The following is a 17,922-nucleotide window of genomic DNA, read 5'->3' on the forward strand; positions in this document are numbered from 1 at the left end:
TTCTGTCAAAATGCAACACTAATTCCGATGCCTATATATAGAAACAGCAAAGGCCTTCCAATTATATTTATGGTCGTATAGCAGAGTCGAGTCAAGTCATAATTTATTTTAAGTGCATTTCACAGAGGTCTCAACACACTGTGGGCCTACATTTACAAAACAAAGTAGAAGATAATAAACAAAAATAAAAGATAATACACAGCAAATCAACAACAACATAACAATAACGAAAGGCAACAACAACAACAACAACAACAACAACAATAATAATAATAATAATAATAATAATAAAACTAATTTAGGGCTGTCCAACCAGAAAATGAAACCAGTCAGGATGGGCTAGAGGAGAGTGGAGAACAGGTGTGTCTTCAGTCTTCTTTTGAAAACATTAAGAGAACTTACACGTCTGATGGAGGAGGACCATTCCAGAGGTGAGGAACATGGCATTGGAATGCTCTGCTCCCAGGTAATTTCTGGTTATTAAATCTGGGAAGTGAAAAATAACCCGCTCCTTGGGAGAGCAGAGTGCATGCTGGTGTGTATGGTGTGATGAGATCAGAGTAGGTAGCACGTTGCCAGGGCTTTATATGTTAACAGAAGTATTTTGCAGTCAGCTCCAGCTTGCACTGGCGGCCAGTGGAGGGCAGACACAATAGGAGTTAAATGGTCATATTTTCTGTTTTTTTGTTGGGAGTCTGGCCACAGCATTCTGAATAAGTTGAAGACTTTTGGTGGTTGTTTTAGGTAGACTAGAAACAAGGACCATTACAGTAATCTAATATGGAAGACACAGATGTGTGTATCAACATTTTGACATCAGCCATTGCTAAGACTGGTCGGATCTGAGCAATGTCACGAAGATGGAAAAAATGCAGTCCTAGTTAAGGCCTTAATGTGTGTCTGAAATGAGAGGGAGGGATCAAAGTTCACACCAAGATTTTTGACCATAGGGCTTTGTGATATCTTACAGCCATCAAGGGCCATCAAATTTTGAAACACATACCTGTGTTTGGCTGGTCTAACAACTAGTAGCTCTGTTTTAACAGCATTTAGAGTAGCCTATGCTTAGTAGTTGAAGGTGTTTAAATATGTGAAATCAGCAGGGGTGGTGATCGGTTGAAATAAAAACCTGAATACTCTCTGCCAGCCATGGCACATGATTGGAAACCTCTGATTACATTTTTTATTTTTTTTAATTAAGTTTTAATTCTGGGAAGGCAAGTTTCTAGGTTTAGAAGTTGCGAGACGTACTCATTAAATTTATCAAATGATTGTTTGTGGAAGTAATTATAAAGCTGATTTACTATGATCCTTTACAGTATTTTGGATAGAAAAAGAAGGTTTGAAATTGGTTTGTAATTATTAAGAACTTCCGGATTCATATATGTTTTTAAGAAATGTTTAATTGTAGAAGACGGAACTAAACTGATGGAAAGCGACTGGTTGATGATGTTGTGCATTAGGGTAGCTAAGATCAGGAGTAGCACTTTAAAGAGTTTAATAGAAATAACATAATGCATGCAGGTAGTATATTTAGAGGCAATTACTAAATTTGTGAAGGTCTCAAGGCAGATCGTCTCTACATTTGATAATAGTATAGTAGGCCTATACTGTCAGAAACAGCAAGCAGGACCGACAGATTTGTGGAACTTAATATTTGTATACTATGTTTCCCGTGGGTCCGCCGCAACACATGATTTGTAGTTTATGTCTTTTCTTAAAATCCACGGTGTAGCTAACCGTTAGGCTACTTGGTTAATTTTTTTGGAATGTAAAATTCAGAAAATACAAAATGAAATAATGGCGATACATCATTGGGTGAGAATATCCAATAAATGTAAAACGCTGAAAACCAAACGGTTTTCAGCGACTGAGACCACACTACTAGGCTATATCTGTGACTGAGACGCAGAAAATCCAATACAGCCAATGAAAACTGGATACCGCGAGTTCTCTCGGTTTGGAAGACGACAACGCGTTGTCACTAGCATTGTCTCAAAACATTGCGCAACGCGTAGCCTAGTAGAAAGCGTACAGATAGTTAGCAGTCTGTATTTTTGTGACATCGCTAGTCTTCATGCACGTTTCCTGTTTCCTGGAATGGAGCGAAACTGACTTACAATAAAGATGTTCCGTGTCGTTTCTGAAACGTAACCGTCGATGTTTTTGTTGGATTTTTAGCTGTTTAGCTAGCTAGCTTGGTGTTCAGCTTATATGCAGCTGTTTTTCGATTTTCACAGCCATCGATTCAAGAGACAAAATAACGAAAGGAAGATATGGTCAAGGTTGTGCTTTCATTGGATCCATACGGATTTTTGGATTTTTACGAGGAGGAATATAAAAAATTAGCACAAATGCAAACAATTATGACAAATTGTGAATTGCATAGGCTATGTGTTTAAGAAAGGTTTGCTGTATATCAAAACAGAGTTAATCTAACTGTTTAGCTAAGAAAACGGTTTCTGTGTGACCAAATGGCTTGCGGTGATGGAAGAAAAGCTTGCTAAATTAAAGGGATGGAAATGCCTGTTTTACTGATATTGACCGTGGGTTCAGTGTGTGTAGTGTGCTGATAACGGTCGAATGGACTTTTAACTATGCATTTAATTTTTAGTTAAATGTATATACCGTTCATCAAAGAATGTCTATTTGCGATTGCCAGTATTGAACGTAGTAGTGTTAATGTTACACGTCAAATGTTGAACAGAAACTGCTTGTTGTGAATGTCATCAAAACCTTGTTTAAACGTTCGTGAAACTGCACGTAGAGCATTAGATTAAGGATCGAAGTTACATGCGACTTGGCATCAAAACAATAGGGCTACAGCAATCTGTTTTAATGTTATTTTAACCAGATTAAGTTATTTTGGTCATTAACTTGTTTAGACACAAGTGAAAATTCTCTTAGGCTAGTCTCACCTCGTGTTCAAATGCGGAACAACCAAGAGAGTAGAAGAACGGCTTGATTTTTATTTTTAGAAAATACAATATTATGTATTTTTTGACTTGGTCAGACATCACACCATTTAATCTTATGTCCATCTGACGGGACGTGCAAGGATATATGAATGATAGCACGTCAAAAAAGAAGACCTGCTGATTTCACTACCGTACTGTCGACCCAATTGAAACTTGACATTGGAATGTAGCATAGCTGCCCATTTGCACTGCCTTATCAGTGGAGCATCGTTTCTGACACAGTTGCCAGCTGCTCAGTTTTTTTTTGGACGGTCTCGGATCTCGGAAGGAACCGCAGTTTGTTTCTACTTCGCGGTGAGCCTGAACTGCGGGGAATCATGCGCCTGTCCTCGTTTCTGGCGCTGTTCCGGCCTGCGCTACCTCTCATCCTGGGGCTGTCGCTGGGCTGCAGCCTGAGTCTGCTCATGGTGTCATGGACGCAGGGAGACACAGAGGAGTCCTGTGGAGACGAATTTGTAAATGGGGGACTGTTCCCGGGCAGTCTCGGGGGGGACCGCCAAGGAGGTCACGGAGCCGATCCCGGGAACGAGGATTTTCAGCCTCGCGTAGTGCCCTACCACAAGGACCCCAATAAGCCGCACAAGAAAGTTCTCAGGTAAATTCGTGGGATCGTTGCAACATTGATCTGTCTGTGATTTTTATGTACTGATTGTAGTGATTGCATGTACTTCTCAGCAAACGGTCAATTCATACTTTGTCCAAGATGTGTCTTATCATACTGTTTAATTTAGCTTTAGATTATGGCTAGTCCTGCTCTTCGGAAAACCCCTTTCATTGGCTTGAAAGGGATTTCACATTGTTCTGGTCATTACAAATGACCTAGATCAGTGTTGAACTCAAGTAATGGACTGGACTCATAACTACTGTATGCTTCCCTGGGTTACACTGTGGATTGATCGTGCCTGATGTTCACCTTCAGTTCTGTCTTTAATTTGTGTTGTATGGCTTATATGCTCTTTGGTGGTAATTTCTAAATTCTGCTCCAATCTGAAAATGTTCCCTTGCACTTAAAAATGTTTTTTTTTTAACATCTGAAGTCATAGCATGAATTGTGCACTGAAAACATTTTGACCTTTCGTTTGTCTGTGAAAACCTGTTTGTGCTGAAAGGTGTAGCTTTAATGAACCGACCAGATATTTGCATCATACCTTCTGCTTGTGCCACATTCGATCCACCTTGCTAAAACCCAACCAGATATCAATTTGTGTTATTTCCATAGCCAATACAAATGGTCAAAGTAAAACTGGGTTGTCACATACAGTACCATGACAAAAAAAACCCCATGGTAATCTTAACAGTTACCCTAATAGTGGTGAAGATGGGCAGTGGCCATTTTGTGGCCCGGGGAAGTTTGTACTGTAAGTTATTGTTAACCTGCGTTTTTTGCGTTGACCCTTTTGGAATTCTTCTGAATGATGGATGTAGGAGCTGGAGGAAGCTTGTGTGCATCTGCTTGGGTCATTTTCGTCTTCGGGGGCATGTGAAGAGCTACCTAGACGAGACAGAGACTTCCTGTGTGCTCGTGCTAGAAGGGGTGTGTGTGTGTGTGTGTGTGTGTGTGTGTGCACTAAGCCACAGCCTTCGCTCAGCCAGGGAGGCAAGTGTTGTTTTTGTGAGACTTCTCTGAAATCCTCCACGCCAAGCGAAATTCTGCACAGATTTGTGAACGCTGGGAGCCTCCTTGCATTCGGGGGGGGGAGGGGGGGGGCTGCTGGGATTTCGGGACCCTTTGCGCTTCACTTTGAGAAAGGACTTTTCATAAAAGCGACATTTAGCATGTCATGGCAATAAGGAGGATTGTATGACTGCCCGACGTATGCCTTCATTTAATGCCTTACCATTTCCAGTGGGTGTTCGTCTTGGGTGACTGACCTCGCTGTGATTGTTTACTGTCGTCGGTGTGCTTGTGATGTCACTAAAATGTGCCCTGATTCAAGCTGTGGAACCTTGCGGTCTGATGACTTATCCAAGTTAATTTTGTCACAATAATTGCGATTGTCGAGTAGGTTGAGCAAAAACACATTTAAGATTCTAAATTTGGTGTAGTTTTTTTTTTTTTTTTTCCCCCAATGATGTGGACTGTATTCAGGGTAATAGGCGATGCTTGCCGCCCGCCCCTCCCGTAATTAGACACACAGGCTGTAAAATGAGAGACTGTATATCCAGCGTGCGCTGGTGAGCTCTCGATATCAATGTACCGCTTTGTGTGGGGAAGCAGTCTTGAGACTCAGCGGCCTGTAGGCGGGAAGAGGATGTTCCATTCACGCCTTGGGCTGCGACATGTTTTCCTATGGCAGCGCAACTTCGGTGCAGTCAACTCAGAACCAGAAATGCTCAAGCAAATGCTTGAGTGCAGTTGCAGTGCAGTCCTGGGCTGCCCGTCCAGTTGAGGTGCTTTTTAAAGACCCTTTGCGCAGAAAAGTGCTTACAAGGAGTTCCCCAAACCCTGACTGTCAGCAAAATGGCTGACTATGTCTGCAAACAGACTGTTTGGCCAGCTACTTTTGAACATATATTTAAGGTTTGCTCATTCATTTAGTAAAAACGTTGTCACCAGAACAATTTTGTCTCCCTGCTGCAAACACCCCTGGTTGGCTACTCCAAAGACCTCCTGTGTGCGGTGTAGTGAGGTGTCCCACGGTTTGGGTCCAGTTTGAGTGCTGACTGTAAGAGTGCTGACTGTAGCCAGGCGTCCATGGCGATGCGACGTTAGCGCTGTCGTCACCCGGATACGGCTGGCAAGCGGTGTCAGTTACACAGCCCCCTGTTGCAGTTCCTGCGCAGTGCAGCTAGCGGGTTGTGCATTGAATAAAAATTCAGATTTTCTGGAGGACTCATGTAATATATATGCCCTCCTAAATGTGTGGAAAATATTGTAGCAATGGAACGAATACACATGGATTCAACTCAGATCATTCCAAAACGGGGAGAACAATGGGGTATTAAAATGTTTTTGGAATAGCGCAGCCGCCCTAAACCTTCTTTTATGGTATTACAAACATCTGTTGTTAGTTATATGGGGTTTCCCAAAGGAATGCATGTGTGCATGCCAAAAATAAAAAAGGGGAATATAGAATAGTTATTAAAGATATCATTTCCATGTGGTGAGTTGCACCATCGGTATGTGTATCAGATGGCTTTTATTTTAAAGAACGTTTTTAGAAATCGTTTTCTGTTCCTATGTCAGGGTTTTGCCTGACTCAAAATAAGGCATAGATGGTACCTTAATCATGATCATGTGATCAGACTTACCACATCTTGGTAATGTGAATTATACTTTTTAATAGCCAGTAATGATCAGATTATGTCTTTTACCTGCTCCTCCTCACTTTCTAAAAAAGAACCCATTCTACATGCCATATCTGCAAAGTTGAAAACATTAAACTGATAGGATGTAAATCTTTTGGAAATACTGGATGTGCTTGGGTGCAAAAGAAAATGGATTTGCCTGTCTGAACGCCAGAGCGACGTCTGATCATGCCCTCTGTGCAAACAGTTGCTGAAGCTTTGCATTATTCGGTAGCGCCTTTCCTGTTGCTTTGTGCTGGTGACGACACAGCTCCACATCGGAGTAATGGTACTGTGGCAGTTACAAATTATAGAAATCCCCCGAGAGCATTGCTTGTATTTCTGATGTTTTGTTTTGTTGCGCTGACGCCATTATAATTATGTGGAGGCTGCAAAAAATTTGATCATGGCGGCCTCCTTTGAATTCTCTATGTCGGAAAAACCCTGTATATTCTGAGGTTTTCCTAGTGTTGTTAGTGTTTTAATTGACTTGGCTCTCAGTCTACATATCTTGTTACGGCCTGCAACTACAGTCCCATTAGTCTGCTTGCGCTTGACTTCAGTGAAAGTAAAAGGGAATCTTCGTGCCCTGTGTGTTCTAATCCCACCAGTTCAATATACTCACCTCATAACAGAGACTGGTAACGCTTCTCAAGGACTTCTATGTTCTTGCAGTCTAAATTTGGCGTCGGTCCTTTAAGCTGATTACTTGCTCAGATGATCAAAATGAACCATTTTACAGGCCTGTGCTGTTTTAATGCACTTGGAACATCTTCAAAGGTCTGCCAACCAAGTCGGTTTTATTTTGATGCGTATGCAGTTAGCGGCAAAGCCGCATCCAGAAAGTGAGTTGTGATTCTGATCTTGTCTGATAGTCTGTACATGTGAACCCAGCCATCTGCACTTGGTGGAAATTTTCGTGATTAGTGTGGGATGGATGAGGGCTTTAATGTAATCTCTTCTTCCCCGCCCTGTGGGTCTGTCTGTTGGAGAGTGATGAGAACGGTAATGAATGAATATCGCCTCTTGGAGAGAGGGGTTAGTCCCACACCCATGTATGAGGAAAAATCATCAGAAAATTTTGATAAGAACAGTCATTTTGCACGTTCACATGAGTCGCCATGTACAAGGGCTGTCCCAGAACTGAGCGAGCCTAATTTCAGCGACGGGTTGTGGCAGTTCAGCCCTCCACCCTTCCCTTACAGTAATGACGAAATTAAAGTGCTGGCTTAAAAATTAGTGCTGCCTCAGCATGCATTGCGTTGCTTAATTCCGTTGTCAGAGTCGCTAATGCATGGCAGAGCTAACCACATTTAAATGCAGTTTTGAGTGCTGTGTCACGCCTTTTCAAGCCCGTTGTCATAGTCATTGTAGTAAATTACGGTAATCGTTATTTGTAATGCAAATGTGGCGGTTCACAGTAGCTCGCTGTGCTGAACCGTTAAGTGATATTTATTTAAGTGGTGACTATTAATTATAAAATAAACGCAAAAGTGCGTCCCACACCTGCTGCTTGTTATGCTCCCAGTCTCCTCGATGCCTGCGCTTGCTTGTGAGTGGCCCTCACATGAGTGACTCTTACAAATAAGCCTAACTTGAAACAGAGGGGGAGTGATTAGGAGGTGAATTAGGACTGGGGGGGTATATGTCATGTATGTTGCTCCCTTGTCGCTAACCGTTGTTGTGTTTTTTGCGTATGAGAAGTAACCCTGAAATGTGCCGCCCGTCGCCCTTGCAGGACGCGCTACATCCACACGGAGCTGGGCATACGGGAGCGCCTCCTGGTGGGCGTGCTGACCTCGCGCGCCACCCTGGGCACGCTGGGCGTGGCGGTGAACCGCACGGTGGCGCACCACTTCCACCGCACCTTCTTCTTCACGGGCCTGCGCAGCCCCAAGGTGCCGCACGGCATGGCGGTGGTGGCGCACGGCGACGACCGCGCCGTCTGGCTGATGTACGAGACGGTGCGCCACCTGCACGCGCACTTCGGCTCGGACTACGACTGGTTCTACCTGGCGCAGGACGACACCTACACGCAGGCGGAGCGGCTCTCCGAGCTGGTGGCGCACCTGAGCGCCGGGCAGGACCTGTACATGGGCCGCGCCGAGGAGTTCATCGGCGGCGAGGAGCGCGCCCGCTACTGCCACGGCGGCTACGGCTACCTGCTCTCGCGCAGCCTGCTGGCGCGCCTGCAGCCGCACCTGGACGCCTGCCGCAACGACATCCTGAGTGTCAGGCCCGACGAGTGGCTCGGCCGCTGCATCATCGACTACCTCGGTCTGAGCTGCGTGGAGATGCACCAAGTAAGCCTTTCTTTTTTCTTTTTCTTTTTCTTCACCCTTTCCTACTTTTTTTCGTTTTTGTTTGATGTGTGATTCCCATTCTCGAGGGTGCAGGAGCCAGCTGTTTAGCTGAAAACACCACCTGAAATCCCCCAGGTAACTGTTTGTAACTTTCCCAGTAACTCAGGCTACAGGCTACTTCCATAAACAAACTCAAACAGACTCACTGTTGACCTTTTTCGCACAAGGTGGAACAAGACCCTCTTAAAAATAAAGGCCCCAAATGTATTCGTTGGCCAGACGTGATCTAATTTCCCCCCTGTGAAGCAGCACATACTGCAGGCTTGTCTGAAACTTGCCGTCATGGTAACATGACCAGTTGTGGTAGTGCATATTGGTTTGAGCCAATCAGCTATGCAATCGTGTTTGTGTTCACACATGCAATGCAGAACTGCTCCAAGTAGTATAATTAGCCTGTTTAATAAACTGGTGTTTATTGTTTGAAATTTTGGTTGTGTTTCTTTCTGAAACGAACTATACTACTATGGTTGTAATTATCACACCTTATGAACTTAAACCTTATGAAATTAATTTGGTCGAACATTAAAACGAGCCAAATGTTGGCGGGCATGTAGGTAGCTGAGCCTCGTCCCTTCCGATCTCTGAGCTTGGCTACGTGTAGCACGCTTAGCTTCGCAAGCCGAACAGGAAGCCTGTGCGGCGAGCATAATTCTAGCAAAGCATTCAGATGACGATGCGGTCAGATGATTTGACGAAGACTTGTGTGAAACTTCGCAGGAAGTCGACCCCCCGCCGTGCCGTTGCCGTGCCGATGCCGCGCCCTCTCTCGCCGCAGCTGCGCGCGCTTCCCCTCGCGGTTACGCAAGCAAACCGCGGAGCCGACCTGCAGCACAGACGGGCGTCTCAGCCTCACACACGCACTTCACTGTCGATGTAAAGCGACCTTTTTCTGAGGCCTGCGGCCTGTCTGCGGAGGGCTTTGGGAGAGAACATTCTGTACGTTTTAGAGAAAATAAAAGTTTTGTTCATATTAGGAACGCTGTTACGAGGCATTCGGGGGGGGGGGGGGGGGGGGGGGCGGCATAAGGCCCTGAACATGACACAACGCGCCACGTTTTGCCGTCTTGAAAAGGACTAATGTAAAGAGACACAAACCAGTGGTATTGGCCTAGTGCCTAATGCGCTCAGGCTTGAGATGTATAGGGAGAATTCCTCGGTGTAAAACGCTCGAACAGCATTTTTTTTGTTGCCAAGCATCTGGCAACGATTAAGCAGCTGACTAATGCACAGCTTTTGTTTTGAAAGAGAAGTTGTGGATTGAAAAGCGGTTTACAGTTGAGTTTGGATTCATGGCGTACATGGAGGAGTGCGAGCTTCTTTGTCGGTTCCTGTTCTGTACAGTCGGTGTTGACAAGGATCAAGGTTTTCTGTATCAAAAGTGTTGAATGACAGAAAGGGTTGGCTTACAGTCACACGGCATTCTGTTCTGGTGCATCACACCACACACACCTGGAAATGGCAGTCTTTCCATTTGACATTATCTGATCATTTCGGTGCCAAGGGAAGAGTGTGAAATTAGTTTCATTTTATACTGCTTCAGTTATTTCTGTTTCCTGTCCAAGATGTATGTAATGTGCTGTGCATATTAAACCACAGTAAATATGCTACAGTCAGTATTGCACTCCAGGCAATTTGAAAACATGGCATTGAAGAATCACATAATTCCAAGAGAAAGCATAGCCTAGGGGTGCATACAGATAACTCCGGTCCTGCAGGGTTACTCCACATGCTGCTTTTTGTTCCAACCAATTACCTTAGTTTTTAGTTTTCTGACAGCTCTATAAAAGCTGGTTCACTCCTGTACTTGAGCACAGTAAGATCTTTAGGATACACTTGCCGTACGCAGCTGTAGCTGGTGCTTATATACAGATGTCAGATCAAATTAAGATTGAGCTCATTAATTAAGAGCAGGAGTCGGCACAGAGTCCTGAAACAAGTCAGCCCTTGTTGTGCACCCCCGATTTCGCCCTATGTGTTCCCAGCAGTCCCCCTAAGGAAAAGAACGTCGTTTTTTAAATAGATGTTTTAGAGAATTTCTAATGTTTCACGTGCTCTGAGCAGCGTGGACAGCTGTACCAGCTTACTACTGGGTAGCCTGCCCAGAATGCAGCTGCTTTGGAATTTGTTTACCCATAATCCTCATGGAGAGAGGGCCGGGATTTCGGATTTCTCCGGTTTCCCTCCGGTTTCACGTTGGGCCCGTCAGGCACCGTCCCGGTGCAAACAGAGGCACGTTTGAGTCCCGTCGATGTGTGTGAAACTGTAAGTGATTGGTTGAAAGCAGTGCAGGTTTTTGGGTTTGTGGCGCGCCATTGTGTTAAGACTGTACGTACAGCCTGAACTCCCACTGTATAAATATGCGGCTTGGGTGTCTTACCAGAAGTAGGGAGTGGGAAGTCCAAAGGCAGCGACTAGCGGACCTTTCTGGGTATAAGGTTTTTATTTTTTCAGCTGATTTCATAAGCAGCCTGCAAATGCCAATATTACCATTGGCCCACACACATGAGAAAATGTAAAAAAGGGTGGGTGTTTGAAAAACCATTAACTTTGTAAGACTTGGTCACAGATGTGGGTCTGTCACTTTGATCGTCAGCTTTGGCGTGATCAGGGGCTGTTCTCTGCATGGAGAATCTGTGGCTGTGGCTACACGCTCCAGGGTCCTCTCTGAGAGTAGATATTTTTTTTGCAATCAGAAATATGCATAGGGAAAATTAGGAGTGATTCATATTTGTCAGCAATATTATGTCAAAAATTGTCAGTTGTGGCTGCTTCAAGGTTCAAGGTTCAACTCTTTTACTTGGGCTTGTTTTGCTTGTTTTAATTTTGTGTAACTGTGTGTGTGTGTCTGTATCTGTCTGTGTGTGCGTCTGTGTGTGCGTGTCTGTGTCTGTGTGTGTGTGTGTCTGTGTCTGTGTGTCTGTGTGCATGTCTGTGTATGTGTGTGTGTCTGTGTGTGTGTGTATCTATGTGTGTGCGTTTGTGTGTGTGTCTGTATGTGTATCTATCTGTGTGTGCGTTTGTGTGTGTGTGTGTGTGTCTGTGTATCTGTCTGTGTATCTATCTGTGTGTGTGTCTGTGTGTGTGTCTGTGTGTCTGTATGTGTGTCTGTGTGTGTCTGTCTGTGTGTCTGTATGTCTGTCTGTGTGTGTGTGCGTCTGCGTGCATGCGTGTGTGTGTCTGTCTGTGTGTGTGTCTGTGTGTGTCTGTCTGTGTGACTGTATGTGTCTGTATCTGTGTGTGTGTGTGTGTGTGTGTGTGTGTGTGCGTGTGTGTGTCTGTGCCTGTGTGCCTGTGTGTGTGTGTGTGTGTGTGTGTGTGTGTGTGTGCGTGTGTGTGTCTGTGCCTGTGTGCCTGTGTGTGTGCGTGTGTGTGTGTGTGTGTGTGTGCGCTCGCCTTTCAGGAGATGATCTACCGCTACTTCGAGCTGGGGAAGAACGCGGACCCCGAGCGGGAGGACAGCCCGCAGTTTAAGAACGCCTTCACCGTGCACCCGGTCTCCGAGCCCGACCTCATGTACCGCCTGCACAAGCGCTTCAGCCAGATCGAGCTGGACCGCACCTACCAGCAGATCCAGCAGCTGCAGGTGGGTGCCCCCCGAAAATGCTGCCGCTCCCTTTTCCGGTAAGGCCGCGGCTAGCCCTGTTCCTTTTACCCGTGTGCTAGCATGTTCGTCGCTAACGGAAGACACTACAGTCGCTTAGATCTGTAGTCAATGGCGTTGAGTGAAGCTCACGTGACACCCGTGGGTTTGGTTGCTGAGGTGACGCTGTGCCGTCGTTAGCACAGGTAACATGCTAGCACAGGTAACATGGTAAGTGGTAAATGGACTGCATTTATATAGGACTCTCATCCAAAGCGCTTTGGAATTGATGCCTCTCATTCACCCATTCACACACACCAACGGTAAAAGGCTGCCATGCAAGGTACCAATCAGCTTGTTGGGAGCAATTAGGGGTTAGGTGTCTTGCTCGGGGACACTTCGACACGCCCCAGGGCGGGGGATCGAACCGGCAACCCTCCGACTGCCAGACAACCGCTCTTACCTCCTGAGCTATGTCGCCCCCGTAACATGTTTTTTTTTTTACTGCAGCCTGTGCTTCTGTAATGACAAACGCAGTCCAATGCTCAAACCAGTGGTCGCCATGCTACAACTGCAACCGCAGGTGCAGTGGGTTTAAATGCACGATCCAGGTGCTAAAAGCTCTTTTGTCAAACGGCAGCTTTTTGCAGCGCTGGGGATTTTTTGGAGGCGTGGATGGCCTCGTTTTTCTCGCGACTCTGAGGAATTATAATGCATACCAGAGCCTTGCTACTGCCCGTGGCAGATCCCTTTCCCCGACACATGTTTCGGCTTATGAACGATGAGCCGAGTTCAAAGGTACGGTCCCCAGGAGTCTCCCTCCCGTGCGGTTCTGAGCATTTTTTCGGCAAATGAAAACGACAAACTTGATGCGCCCGCGAGCACAGAACGCATCTGCTCCTCAAACCCATCGCCGACTCAAGTTTTCTCAGCTGTCTGAAAATAGGCAGTGGCATCTGTCCTTAAGATCGCCAGCTGGGCTCGCTGGGACAAGAGGAACGGCCTCCTTTCTGCCCTCTCGCGGTCCCGGAAAGCAGTTTCGATCGGCCACCGCAAGAGAAGCGGAGACAAAGCTGTAGTCACCGCGGCTAGGAACCTGCTGTGAATTTAATCGGGAAGCCTCTTAGAGGAGAGGTCGGACACGTTTCCATGTTACGATGGCTGGTCAATCGGGCCATCTCCCCTTTCTCACGCGAATACCCTCACTAATCATCGATTTCGTCGACACTCGTAGTCCTCTCTGTGTTTTTGTAATACTGGATCAGTTCTCTTCCTGAATTAAAGTGTCACGATTTAAAATGGTTCCTGGAGTCATATCCAGCTCTGCAGAAATGTCTCTGCTAAAAAAAAAAAATTGTCCCCAGCTAGGTCATTTGACTAATGGCAGTGTGCCAGAATAAGATATCCTGTCTGTGTTGTGTCTGTGCCCCGTCCTTGGCAGAAGCCGGCTCTTCTCTCTTCACTCGTTCATTCCTTCAAAGTTATGGCTGAGGGAGATCATGATATATGCAGATTTGTGTGTGTTTGTATTTGTTGTGTAGATTCAAAATGAAATGGTAGGTTATGGTAACCTGTTTTACCAAGCGGACACATGATCTGATGAGATTAATGGCTCTGCTATCCGGAATCAGTCACACGGGCGCAGTCAGTGGCACAGCGCCTGGTGCAGTGGGCGTGGCTTGTGACTGTTGCTATTTTCGTGAACCAGAAGCGAGCAGCGCGCAGCGTGAAGTGTGTGACGCGCCTGACAACAGGGCTGGGTCATACTGAATATCCTGTCAGTGGGTGTGGTGCTGCTGAAATTTGTTAATAGCCGATAAAATTAACTCTTTTCGTTCCCTTTAAGAGCCGTTCGCGTTGCGCAGGGCGTGCCGCCATTTTCCGTAGTCTACCGCTGCAGTAGAAGAGGCGGATAACGATGGACCAATCGGATGTTTCTCACAAAATGTTCCTTGTATATAATGGAAAGTGGTACATAAAGTTGAGAAACTTTACCCTAAAACATACCAGATGTTTTGCTGGAGTCACGGTATGGCAGTGTTGGTCATTCTAAATCCGTGTTTAATATTTATAAACACGTGTTCAGAAATACTTAGAGATTCGTTCCAGCACACATTAAGAATGTTTACGTGCCTGATTCAACAATTGTGTGTATGACTCAGACGTGCAATATTTTAATGTTTGCTTAGAAAGAAACAAATGGGTGCACATGAAGATTTAGCAGGAAACTATGCTCCTCACAAGCCATATTTACTGTAAACAGAGGCCAGTCTCTTAATGTTTTGAAGTATGTATCGGAGAGAGAGGAAAACACTTTGTCTGAGATGGAAATACAGATAATTGCATTTGAGGAGTGAAAAAACAAATCTTTTTTTTCCAACTTTGAGGTATTGTGTTTAATTCCTGGAAGACTGGGCTGGCTTGAGCAGTGCTGAAATTCTGTGGAAGGATGATTCACAGCGAAATTCTCATCTTTATGAACAATAAGTCATGCATGACCAAGCCATTGATTTACATCTCCTCCTTTCAAATTATTGAGGTTTAGTCTGTTATTTATTATGGGATTTAGAAAAATTGTAATTGTATATACTGTGATGGATCACAAGGGTTGGGTTTCAGGTTTGGAGAGCATTCCTTCAGGATTTTGCTTGGAACTTTAGTTTCCTCGGAAAAATTAATTTGGTGAAGAATGCATGGGTAGGGACTAGGGACAATTACTCCACTGTGTGTATGCATTTGTGCATGTGTGCGTGCGTGTGCGTGTGCGTGTGTGTGTGTGTGTGGGGGGGGTTCCATTACACTAACTGAAAATAATGACCGTCTAGAGATCAGACTGCACCAGTTTTTGAAACTTACGTAGAGAGTTGGTTTTAGTCTTTGTGTTACCATCATTTGGTAGCAAGGAAACATGTGAAGATGCGAACATTCACACAAAACGTTTTTTTTCCCCCTTTCATTAAAAATGAAGGGCCCTTGAATATAAATTGCATCCCGTGTGTAAGTGTGATCCCGTGCATAGTTTGGATGCAATTTGTGCGTACATGTCCAGGTCCTGAGTCTGTGTCCTGGCGCTGACTGTGTGAACGTGTCGTTGTGTGCGCGGGCAGGTGCAGATCAGCAACCTGAGCGAGCTGACCCCCGAGGGCAAGGAGGGCGCCACCTGGCCCGTGGGCATCAACCCGCCCTTCCGGCCCAAGACGCGCTTCGAGGTGATCAACTGGGACTACTTCACGGAGGAGCACATGTACTCGTGCGCCGACGGCGCGCCCAAGTGCGAGCTGCGCGGGGCGGACCGCGCGGACGTGGCCGCCGTGCTGGAGACGGCGGTGGAGCGGCTGAACGAGCGCTACCAGCCGCGGCTCCGCTTCCGCAAGCGCCGCCTGCTCAACGGCTACCGCCGCTTCGACCCCACCCGCGGCATGGAGTACACCCTGGACCTGGCGCTGGAGGTGCTCACGCAGAAGGGCCACAGCCAGGTCGTGGCCAAGCGGGTGGGGCTGCTGCGCCCGCTCAGCTCCATCGAGATCATCCCCATGCCCTACGTGACGGAGGCCACCCGCGTGCAGGTCATCCTGCCCGTCACCGCGCGCGAGCTGGACTACGTGGGCAGCTTCCTGGACGCCTACGCCATGAACGCGCTGGACGCCCGCGACAACGCGCTGCTCACCTTCCTCTTCGTCTACGACCCCTTCGACGCGCAGCGGGTGAGCGAGGCGGACGTCTTCGCCGGCGTCAAGGCCATGATCGGCGAGGTGGAGAAGCGCTACGGCGGCGCCAAGATCCCCTGGATCAGCGTGAAGACGGAGGTGCCCTCGCAGGTCAAGCTCATGGACATCATCTCCAAGAAGCACCCGGTGGACACGCTCTTCTTCCTGTCCAGCGTGTGGACGGAGGTCAACGGCGACTTCCTCAACCGCTGCCGCATGAACGCCATCAGCAACTGGCAGGTCTTCTTCCCCATCCACTTCCAGGAGTACAGCCCCGCCATCGTGTACCGCGACCAGCAGCCCTCGGCGGCGGCCGGGGCGGGGGGCGCGGCCTCCTCCTTCTCCTCGGAGGGCCTGCGCGACGGCCGCTTCGACCGGCACGTCTTCGACGAGGCCTGCTTCTACAACGCCGACTACATGGGCGCCCGCACCAAGATGGCCGCGGACATCCTGGACAACGACGAGCCGCTGGAGAGCATGGACGTCTACGAGGTCTTCGTGCGCTACTCCGGGCTGCACGTCTTCCGCGCCGTGGAGCCGGCGCTGGTCCAGAAGTACGTGCGGCGGGCGTGCAACCCGCGCTTCAGCGAGGACATCTACCACCGCTGCGTCCTCAGCAACCTGGAGGGGCTGGCCTCCCGCTCCCACCTGGCCATGGCCCTGTTCGAGCAGGAGCAGGCCAACAGCACCTAGGGAGCGCCGCTGTGGTTCACCGTGGCGGGTGCTGCGTTGACAGAGGGACATGTGGACTCCGTGCAACCTCACCTCATTGGACGAGACTCGGAGAGACCGTGGGGGGGAGAGACTGGATTGGATGGACCGAAGACTCTGACGTCTGTTTGACTCAGGCAGGCATACTTGGCGGATAAACAGCTGAACTCTGAACTCCTCTGGCTCCTCTTGTTGTCCCTTTTTTGTTATTTTGTCAATCGTGGAAACTTTGTCGTGTGAAAGGGTGTAAATGCAAGCTGTGTTTTTTATTTTTTTTTCTTCCCGCACCGAAGTTGTTTTCGGTTTGTTCCTGGACTCCTGAATGGGATTTTTTTTACCGGAATTTAAAAAAAAGAAAAGAATACGCGGAGGTCAAAGTGGAAGGTGGTAACCTTTCCGTTTACTGTAGCTTTCCTCTCTGAAAGAGAGTGTTCGGATCGCCCTGACCGCTTCTCTGAGCCACTGACCTCAGGCTGATTGTATCTTTACATTAAAAAAAAACCTTCCTGTGTTCATTTGGGTCTATGACAGCACGTTTCTTCTGGTACATTCCCATTAGGTCCGGAGGACACAGACTGAGTCAACAGTACTTTAAGCGTCCCTGCCTCCAAAATGAATGTCAGTTTCCGTTTCCCATGTAGCTTGGTTGGATGCCGGGCGGTGACGTAGTATAATGTGGAATTCAGTGACATCACACTCATTAACCGATTGGCTCAAGGGTCAATGCTTCGGTACTGCAGACATGAAGTGGGAGTTGCTGTCGAGTGTCCCATACCTCCCTAAGAATACAGCGAGATCCCCGTGCGTTTGTGCCTAAAGCCAGCATACCATTGGTCAGTGATCTCTGTGAAAGCCCTATGAGGGCATGAAATAGTTTTTTTTACTTCTCACCCCATTAATTGTGCAATTAAAAATATAATGAATCCTGAATAAATCCGTCCAATCAGATATTGCAGCACGATGTCGGTTTACGTGTACGGGTTTGGTGTAATGGAACGAGAGAAACCGTTCTAAAAATCCCGTGTCTGTTAGACTGCACCCGTCATGGACGGCCCCTGGTGGACGAATGACATCACTCGAGCACAGCCGAGCCACCTCGTATTTAGAAATGTTTTATTACATGTTCTGTACAGCCAGCAGGACAATGTCAGTTACAGGCCCACTGCTAGACCTGCAGTGGCGGTCAAATGGAAAAAGAACGAATGGATGAAAAAAAGGATCATTTTTCCTAAAACGACAGTGAGGACGGGTGTCCCTAACGCTACTCAGTTGGAGGCCTCTTGAGAGACCTTAAG

The 17,922-nt window shown here is 47.0% G+C and overlaps 1 protein-coding gene across 1 annotated transcript; it reads left to right on the forward strand.

Moving 5' to 3' along the window:
- Nucleotides 1-1,814: 1,814 nt before the first annotated feature.
- chpf2 (chondroitin polymerizing factor 2) lies at nt 1,815-17,573 on the forward strand. Its single transcript, XM_035429362.1, has 4 exons — nt 1,815-3,573; nt 8,005-8,569; nt 12,030-12,212; nt 15,317-17,573. The coding sequence occupies exons 1-4, from the start codon at nt 3,296-3,298 to the stop codon at nt 16,607-16,609; spliced, it is 2,319 nt and encodes a 772-aa protein (XP_035285253.1). The 5' UTR covers nt 1,815-3,295; the 3' UTR covers nt 16,610-17,573.
- Nucleotides 17,574-17,922: the final 349 nt, after the last annotated feature.

This window comes from Anguilla anguilla, chromosome 8 (assembly GCF_013347855.1).
Source record: "Anguilla anguilla isolate fAngAng1 chromosome 8, fAngAng1.pri, whole genome shotgun sequence".
NCBI lineage: Eukaryota > Metazoa > Chordata > Actinopteri > Anguilliformes > Anguillidae > Anguilla > Anguilla anguilla.